Raw genomic sequence first — 9,463 nt, forward strand, 5'->3', positions numbered from 1 at the left:
AAAAGGTGTCACTGTTTGCATCGTTCACTCTTCGTTCACTGTTTTTCTTGTACAGAAATCAAAGAGATCCTGCTTTGATTTCTTTCTTTTTTATTACTAGAGCAAAAATAAAACAGCTGGGGATGTTGTGTGTGAAATATCACTCTTCAATCTCAAATCTTCAATCTATTAATCTCATTTGTCAACACTCAAAATTTTACTTCTGTGTCAAACAAGAAATGAGTAAATAAAAATAAATAGAAAAAATGTAAGGCGGGACTTGATTTTATGCATCAGGAATAGATTACATACTAGAAATGAATCAACTGAAAGGAAGCGAGGGATTTAAAAAATTAATTATTGGTGATGGCAGATTGTAATTTCAGAGGCAGAGCATGTTATTTTGATAAAAAAGTTACCAAGTATTAAAGAATCTACTTTTTAGTAAAGATCTTTTCTAGCAGGAGGCAGTGGCTTTTGCCTTTTTTGGCTAAAAATATCACATGCATGAGCAATATTGCTCAATGTGTGAAAGCCTTTGTTCTAATTGCTACGCTGCACATAACTGAATCGAATAACTGGACTTCCCTTAGAGGTTGAATTTGGGTGACCGTTGGCACTGTTAGCCTCAGCAGTCGTGCGCTGGCTCATTAAAACACAAGACAGAGGCAGCGGCAGTGTACCAGCCCAAAACCCAGCCACATACCCTCCTCCACTCCTGTTCTGCCTGCTTTAACGACCACTTCATCCTTCCCGGCACTTCTCTCAAAAAGTGTGAAAAGGTGCCAAACGTCGGCCAACCACAACAAAGACCCTAAATCAGACGGCCTTGAGATGAAAATAAGGCGCAAGCCAATGCAAGCCATTGTGCACTTCCCGTCAATGGACAGCGGACTGAGAAAATGCAAACTGCTGTTTCTCCTGAAACAAAACATCATTGTTCATTTGTGTCACCAATGAATAAACAGAAAAAAAACTGCCTGTGAAGCTTGCTTTTTATTGTTTAAAAAACAGAAAACACAAATATATATATATATATATATAAATGAAAAAACATGATTTTTGAAAATTGTTCAAAACTGACTTATCTGTTTTTGCACATGAACTCTTCATATATAATTCTAAAAATCACACACACGCTTTCTATTTTTCTGTACCCCTTTCTTCTCAAGCACCTCCCTCCCTCCTGGTATAATGTTATATTATTAAAAATGTGGAATCCCTGTAGTGCTTTGAGTGCTCGTATGTCACAGCCAGCTCTCACACTTCAGATAAAACATGGACTCGAAGCCAGACGCAACCTAACTCAAACTGCGCCAAAGAAAACCCAGAGCTTGGAGACTCTCTCAGATAAACAAATTGTACTTAAATTTAGAGCCCAGCACCCACAGGGAGAGCGTTAGACTAGGTAGTTTTAAAATCCAAAACAAATAACGGCCAAATAAAGTCAAAAACTTTTCTGTAAATACCATTAATTCTCAAGCTAATTCAGATTTTTAATGTCTATTCATGTTTTCAGCTTTGTGATGTTACAACCTAAATCACACAGTAGGTGGCAGACTTTCTGCTTTTTAAAAGGCACACACAAAAATGAAAATTCTATCATCATTTACTCACCATCATGTCCTTCCAAACCTAACATGAATATTCATATTAGGAACATTCAAAATTGCCACATCAAGACACTGCACCAGGTTTGACGTCAATGAAACCAATCTTGGACAGACGGCAAGAAAAAGTGACACTGAATTTTGGTCTGTTCCTCACATTAAAGTATGTGCATCAGTTATATGGACCATTTTTATGATGTTTCGTGTCCTTTTTGGAGCTCGACAGCCCCGGGTCACTGTCTGCTTTCACTGAATGGAAAACAGCAGCTTGATCATTTTTCAAAATGTTGCACTTAGAACAACAATGTGAGTGAAAGATGTGCATGAGATGACTTACAGCATGTCAGGGCAGTTGTCAGGTTTGTCTAGCAGTCCTCCCTCCATGACAAACCGCAGTACCTGCTCATTGGACATGCCCTGATAGGGCTGCTCGGCAAGCGTGGCTATTTCCCACAACACCACCCCAAAGGACCTGCAAGAGGAGTGAGAACAGATGAGAAAAGTTGAGATCTACAATGATTGCGACCAAAGTGTCTACAAGATGCTGATTTTCTTTTAATTCTGAGTGAGTTCAGTTGAAAGCTCCCCGCTCGTAAAAATGAACTGTTCCCTGAAGATGTTTTTCCAGGAAACATCAATATTTTCACTGAGAATGTGAGTGATGTGTGTTCTAATTACTTAAAACTTTCAAATGGGAGCAAGTTGTCATTATAATGAGTCAGCCGCTCAGACAAATGACATAATATAATGTGGCCTGTTGATAATAAAGCTATTAAGCACGTAACAGAAATACCTTCAGTCGTGCCTGACTCAAGAAATGCTTTTTCTTTCGAGTTTATTCTTATTATTTTTCTACAGATAAGTAAGTGTTGTACATCTAAATTAGATACAAAAGAGCTTCAAAGGCAGCAACAAATAATCACAGGCTCTGTTCCAAAACCTAATGAGCTGCTTTGTGATCTATTACTGCCTACATAGATTAAAAAAACCCCGCTTTACATTGGGCAGCAGCTCAGTGTTATACACTGGACATTCCTCAACTGATTTTATGAAACAAGTATTTGATAAAATTATACATTTAATTGCACTGAATTATTTGCATCAGTACTTTAAAGTGCTGAATTAGATTTTCCTTTGTAATCCACACTGCACAATTCACCATACTGAGCTTGTCACTATGCATTCTGGGGTCCCCCTTTTTTTTTTTTAAGTTCACTCAAATATTGAGTGCTGTTACATGGATTTTTAAAATGTATATTATTAATATGTAATATGCATTTAAAGTCATATAATTTTTCTTTAAAAAACCTCCATACATGATCCAAATCATTTATCCTATAGGGCTGAGGGGATGCTGGAGTCAGTCCAACACAGCAAACAAAAAACAAAACAAAAAACTAAACTAAAACTGAACAAAACAATGCGCCGGAGAGATGCTCAAGGAGACCGAGACCGCTAAAGCAGCGCATTCTGTTGTTCTCTTTATTTTTCAAAGGCATGACATTTTGTAGTTATTTTGAACGTAACGTTACACAATTAAAAATATACATTTTACCATACGACTATAAATGACAGAGTATTAAGTTATGCTGCGCACAAGTGCATAACCTTTTGAGATATCAATTATAATCAATTTTAATAAAACACAAGACCACATTATATAACTCTAACAGTAGGCTATTTCATATCTGTTGTTCTCCGGTTGTCAGTCAGAATGACAGTTCTTGCGTGAACATAGGCCTATATATACCCAAGCCAATTTATTATTCTTTCCTTTTTGTCTTAGTGTTTAAAATATTTATTTTGAAACGAATGAATGAATTAATTTCTTAATTAAACAAACAAACAAACGTACTGGGTGAGCAGGGTGGGCTATGACAGCTGTCATATCATACCCTGCCATGCTGAGCTGATACAAATAATAGAATTTATATCTACACAGAAGAAAGCCCTGTCTAGACTCTGCCCCAGTATGAGTTGTGTCGAGCTATTCATTAGTCTGTTTGTTTGATGAAAAAATATTAAATGTAGTTGCAATAAATGTGTTAAGAATCCATACAACTGCAGCAGTGGAGGACTATTATTCTGCTGCGTGATAATTCAGAAGAACTGATGAAGGCACGGTTTGATCTTCGGCTGACCAATCAGCAGAAAGGGGTGTTTAATTCCCACCCACATGTAGAAATCGAATATTCAAGCTGTTTATTCATTTTTCCACCCATGAACGAAAAATGAAAACTTAAGCTGAATTCTCGTTTTTTGTTTTTTGAAAAAAAGAAAACGAAAAAAAACTAAAGAGGACCATTTTCTAGTTTTTCTACTTTCAATATTAAATCAAAAAACGAATGATTGAATGATACATGGATTCAAAACTAACCACTAAACTAAAACAGAACAAAACTAAAATCACAAAACTAACCACTAAACTGAACAAAACACATACGTCACAAATCGAAACAGTAAACTAAAACAGAACAAAACAAAACAAAACACAAACATCACAAAACGAAACACTAAACTAAAACAGAACATAACAAAAATCACAACTCTAACCACTAAACTGAACAACATACAAAAAAAAACGAAACACTAACATAAAACAGAACAAAACACAAAAATCACAAATCTAACCACTAAACTGAACAACATACAAAAAAAACGAAACACTAACATAAAACAGAACAAAACACAAACATCACAAAGCTAACCACTAAACTGAACAAAATACAAAAAAACACTAAAATAGAACAAAACACAAACATCACAAAATGAAACCCTAAACTAAAACAGAACAAAAAAATCTCAAAACTAAACACTAAACTGAACAAAATACAAAAAAAATCACTAAACAAAACTAAACACTAAACTAAAACAGAAAACAAAAATCACAAAACTAACCACTAAACTGAACAAAATACAAAAAACACTAAACAAAACGAAACACTACGCTAAAACAGAACAAAACACAAACATCACAAAACGAAACACTAACATAAAATAGAACTAAACAAAAAGCAAAGCAAAACAACAAAAAAAAAATTAAAAAACAAAATAAAATTTTAATTTCATTGTGCTCATGGCAATGCAAAGAAACATGACGCTGCATCACGCTGCTAAAAAAGGTACATAAAAATATTTAAAAAAACATAAAAAGGTATATAATTTTGAACATAGCTGGAATGCAGGCCAATATGTACCTATTCTATTATACTGTATGCCTCTTGATTCCAACCTGATGTGCAACGGCAATTATAAGTAAGCCACTGCTCCGTTTTAATCTTCACTTTAACCAGTGACATGAATGTGGGGCATGACTGTTTGAATTTCTTAATTATTTTGAAATTATTCATTATTTTGCACTTCCGTTTGGTGGCACAAATACTGCACACTTAGCCCTTAAGAAACAGCCATGATTTTCTGATTTAGATCTTAACCGCCGTGGAAGATTATTATTTTTTTTTTACAATAAATTTGTAATTGACTACTCCCATGTCTGATCCTCGTGTAAAGTTCACCAGACATTCCTTATTATCAAGGCCTGACGGTGACCCTGGACAGACATGAAAGGTGAACTGTTAGGGCAGACTCTCCAGACACCTGGAAGGAAACTTGAGCGCATTGTAATTAAGTTCAATCCTCTTCCTGAACAGGGAGTGCTTGATTCTGATCCTTAACAAAAGATTTAAGCGCAAACCTCCCAGCAAGTCCAAACAGCTACTTATCACGACACGGGAGGACGAATCGACTAAAGATTCCTTGAGGCTCTGGAATGTCGCTCATATCAGTCGCAGCTGTTGCCGCTTCCGGAAAAGCACGGTCTAGACTCCCCAAGGTTTTCTTTGAAAGTTTGTCAAATAAGACTAGCATATGAGGGAAATGTTTCTAGCTCATATGAGGGCCGATGAGGCTTGATTGCCAGTTTCATTTGGAATATATGGAAAGATGTTTCTCCTCATTGCTTACCGCATTAACGTATGCATCACGTAATGGAAAATGTGTGTTGAGCCGTGCGAGTGTGGTTTTAATTTCTCGTTCAGCTAGCGCAGGAACTGAAGTGGTCACTGGGGCGGTCTTTGCTCAAATACAGATGTCGCTCTGCAGCTGCAAAGACTAGACTGATGTACCCTGATATACTGCGCACTATATGTCTCAGTTAATATCTCTACATGTTTTGAACATCTTGCACACACTGATTCTCTATAGAACACACGAAGGCTTACCAGACATCAGACATGGTGGTGAATACTCCATCTTTGAGGGACTCTGGAGACATCCAGCGCACAGGCAGCAGTCCCTTGCCTCCTTTTCTGTAGTAATCGGTCTCATAAATGTCCCGTGTCATGCCAAAATCTACAGGTTGAGGATAGATGAGGTGAAATTACTAAAGTTCTATAGTTTTACTTGAGATTTAGCCAAACAAAATGAAGAAAATATACTGCAGTTTCAGAAATTAATTACTGTACTTGTTCTTTATGGAATAAAAAATGGGGGATGTGCAGTTGCATAATTCTTTTGGAATATTTGCCATAATTTACTGCAAACCCTTTAATTTCTTGCTACAGTACACAATTGTTAAAACAATACAAATCTTAAAGGTTCAACGTAGCGACAGAGCTTTTTCTTCCATATTGTGTTCAAGCAGCTTCCAGTTAATTGTAATAAAGAAGCGGGTTTAAGCAGAAAAATGTCTGAAATACAGTCTGAAATACAGTACATCACCATAGACAATGCATTGTTTCACTGGAAGATCCAGTTATGACATTTTAAAAAAAAAAAAAAAGTAAAACATGGAACACAAGCATGTATGAATCGTTCACAGATCAATAACATGCATTTACAAATAGAAATCCAATTCATGCTAACTTTAAAATTATGAAACTATTAAATATATAACAAATTAATAATAATTATTATTATAATTATAATACATAAAAATTGGACAATAACTAATAGAGTTGATATAATGTTTTTTCGTATTTAATTTTGTTATGAAACAATGAGCAATAGTGCAAAATATCAAAAAGAGTTAAATCTGAGGTGCAATATGTCAATGCAGTATTTTTACATTTAATAACTGTCTAATTATCAATATTTACTGTGGAATGCCACCAACTGAAGATAATTTACTGCTAAAATATGCTAAAACCCTCTCTGAGAAGCTGTCTCAAAATGTATTCTGTTTAAAGCCCCACTACTAAAAAGAATATACCTGAAAAAACTAGATTAACTCAAATTTGGATGACTAGTCCCTATTTAAAACATTTCACATGTAAAACACAAGTCAAGAAAGGCAAATACATATTTCCCCCCATTTCAACACATACCACCAATTTTGACAGCAAAATCCTCTGCCACCATGCAATTCCTTGCTGCCAAGTCTCTGTGAACAAATTTGTTGGCGTTGAGGTAAGCCATGCCATCCGCGATCGCTCCCGCCATCTGAATCATCTTCTTCAACGGCGGCAAAGGCAAGCTGGAGGTGTTCTGAGGACAGAAGAAGAAGAGGAGAATGATACTGCTGTAGCTCTATTCCAAAACCAAGTGAGTCTTGTGCATTTCATGCTGAAGCTTTGCATCATGCAAATGGAAATCAATCTGGAGCTGAGTTTTAGAAAATTTTTCTGAGTTTTAGTCACTTACAAGATTGCAATTTTCACTTAGGATACAGACTATGCAGTTCACATCAAGAGATTACACTAGGCTTTGGAGTTGAAGTCTTAGAGGAGCTTATAGTCTAGAACTGCAAGGAGTGGCCCCATTTAGGCACAGAAAACAGCAGTGAACGCAAGCGCAGATGATGAATTCTGATTAATGGAAATTGCTCAATTATGCATCACAATTCTACTACACTACTACACAGGTGGCAATCCTTAACTTGCTGGAATTTAGAATAGCGGTTAAAAATTCAGTCTGATTAGCCAAATATTTAATCAGCGATGTGAAGATGTCACATGCATGCCTGTATTCACCTCAGCGGATCGAAGTGAACGCAAGTAACTCTTCAGATCTCCTCGTGTCATCAGCTCCATGATCACCAGGGTGGGCTGACCCTGCGAAACTACACCTAGCAGACGCACCTAAACCAATCACAAATGACATCAGAGGAACCTACCAGTAAAGTCAACATTATTACACCAGTTTACACCAATACTGTCAATATTTAAAGCATCAGATGAGGTTTGTCATGTGTTCTCTGACTAACCACATGGTGACAGTTGAACTCTTTCATAACAGAGGCTTCATTGAGGAACTCTATGCGCTCGTGTAAGCTAGCCGATTCGTTGACTGTTTTAATGGCCACCCTGGTTTCCGGCTCATCTTTGACGACACCTTTGGCGATACCCTCATACACCATACCAAAGGATCCTTGTCCAAGCTCTCGGCACATGGTGATTTTCTCTCGCTCCACTTCCCATTCATCCGGCACATACACTGTAAACAAAGTACAAGAGTTACAAACCAACTGCATATTTACGAAAACGGTAAGTTGAGTCGATTTTGCCCTTGACTGAATCCTCACTTTCTGCTGCGCTGAAGTACTCTGGGTTAACAGACGCGTAAAGGACTCCGTTTCCAAGTCTGTCAATGTTTCTGTGGATTACGGATAGCACTTATTTTATGTGGAACAAGGAAACATTTCAAGATAATTTCCTGTTTTTTAATATTATAATATCGGGAGTATCTCAGATTGGTGCATTTTGTCTGTAGGGGCCTATGCTGTTAAAATTAGAGAATTATGGTGTGTGAATGTTAAAACTGGTACCGTCTCTTGTTAAAACAGAAGAAAGCCATTCCAGCGACGAGGACACAAATCAGGAAAATCGGGATGATAATGTAGTACAGGTAGTGCTCATAATTAGATTCTTGAGGGTGCAAGAAGAGAACATTTGAAAACCCAATAAATCAACAAATTTCTAAATCATCATATTGGAAGTTGAAAGGAATGAAAATGAGGGTGCACTTACGTTCAACCTGATTCACATAGAAAGCTATCGGTTCTGTCCATGAGCCGTTTCCAGCGAGGGACGTAGCCCGCACACGGGCAGAATAGTTCCCAGCTCCCAAGTTGGAGAGTTTCACCCCTTTGTGCTCCCTGTAATGTTGACGGGATACACACTCGTGCTTCTCAGGCTGTAGAAAAAGATTAACAAGAACATACTGGTCAATGTCAAAAAACAAGCCATAAATCATTAGTTGACAAACTAGTTAACAAGTAGTGCAAAAATGCAGTGCTTTGTCAGTGCTGTGATGCTCTTTCTTTAATGCAGGTATATAAATATATCTTAAATGTATTATTTAAAATATATATTGAATTTAACTATATTGTGAAAATATTACATTTATTATAAGCACCAAATATTCTACATTTCAATTAAAGAATAAATATATTTGAACAAATATTAACTGTAAAAACAATATAAAACCATTCTTTCTGGTCCTCGATTCTGATTGGCTGAGAGGTATTTTCACCCATGAAATATTCACCCAGTATCACACACACACACACACACACACACACACACATATATATATATATATATACACAGTGCACCGCATAAATGATTACACCCCTCTCTAAAACTTAACAAATTCAGCAATTACTCTTTACTTAGAAGACATGTTAGGGTTCTTTGGAGATGTAATGTTCCAACAAGCCTGCTTGAGCAATTACCAAAGAAGAATGCCAAAATGATTCAGCAAAATAAGATTTTCTTATCAAAGTGATAAAATTTTGTGTTGCAAAAATGAGTACACCCTCCTGAAAGTTACTAAAAAAAATGTGTATAGGTTTAAGGCTATTTTTGATCAACAGGTAAGTATATTGAACCAAAACCTTTAAAGACAAGTAATTTCCTGACAATTTAAAGTGTTAT

At 36.4% G+C, this 9,463-nt stretch overlaps 1 protein-coding gene across 1 annotated transcript in view; it reads right to left on the reverse strand.

Annotated features, from left to right (window-relative positions):
• LOC107563202 (insulin-like growth factor 1 receptor) overlaps positions 1 to 8,538 on the reverse strand; it is a 13,974-nt gene extending 5,436 nt beyond the window's left edge. Inside the window, exons 1-7 of the mRNA XM_016248010.1 lie at positions 8,353 to 8,538; positions 8,110 to 8,180; positions 7,792 to 8,021; positions 7,559 to 7,666; positions 6,914 to 7,073; positions 5,810 to 5,939; positions 1,927 to 2,061 (exon numbers count right to left, since the gene is read on the reverse strand). Of these exons, the coding sequence (XP_016103496.1) occupies positions 1,927 to 2,061; positions 5,810 to 5,939; positions 6,914 to 7,073; positions 7,559 to 7,666; positions 7,792 to 8,021; positions 8,110 to 8,180; positions 8,353 to 8,381 (863 nt within the window). The 5' untranslated portion in view covers positions 8,382 to 8,538. The remainder of the gene's footprint in view (positions 1 to 1,926; positions 2,062 to 5,809; positions 5,940 to 6,913; positions 7,074 to 7,558; positions 7,667 to 7,791; positions 8,022 to 8,109; positions 8,181 to 8,352) is intronic.
• Positions 8,539 to 9,463: the final 925 nt, after the last annotated feature.

This window comes from Sinocyclocheilus grahami, unplaced genomic scaffold (genome assembly GCF_001515645.1).
Source record: "Sinocyclocheilus grahami isolate Dianchi unplaced genomic scaffold, SAMN03320097.WGS_v1.1 scaffold861.1, whole genome shotgun sequence".
Classification (NCBI taxonomy): domain Eukaryota; kingdom Metazoa; phylum Chordata; class Actinopteri; order Cypriniformes; family Cyprinidae; genus Sinocyclocheilus; species Sinocyclocheilus grahami.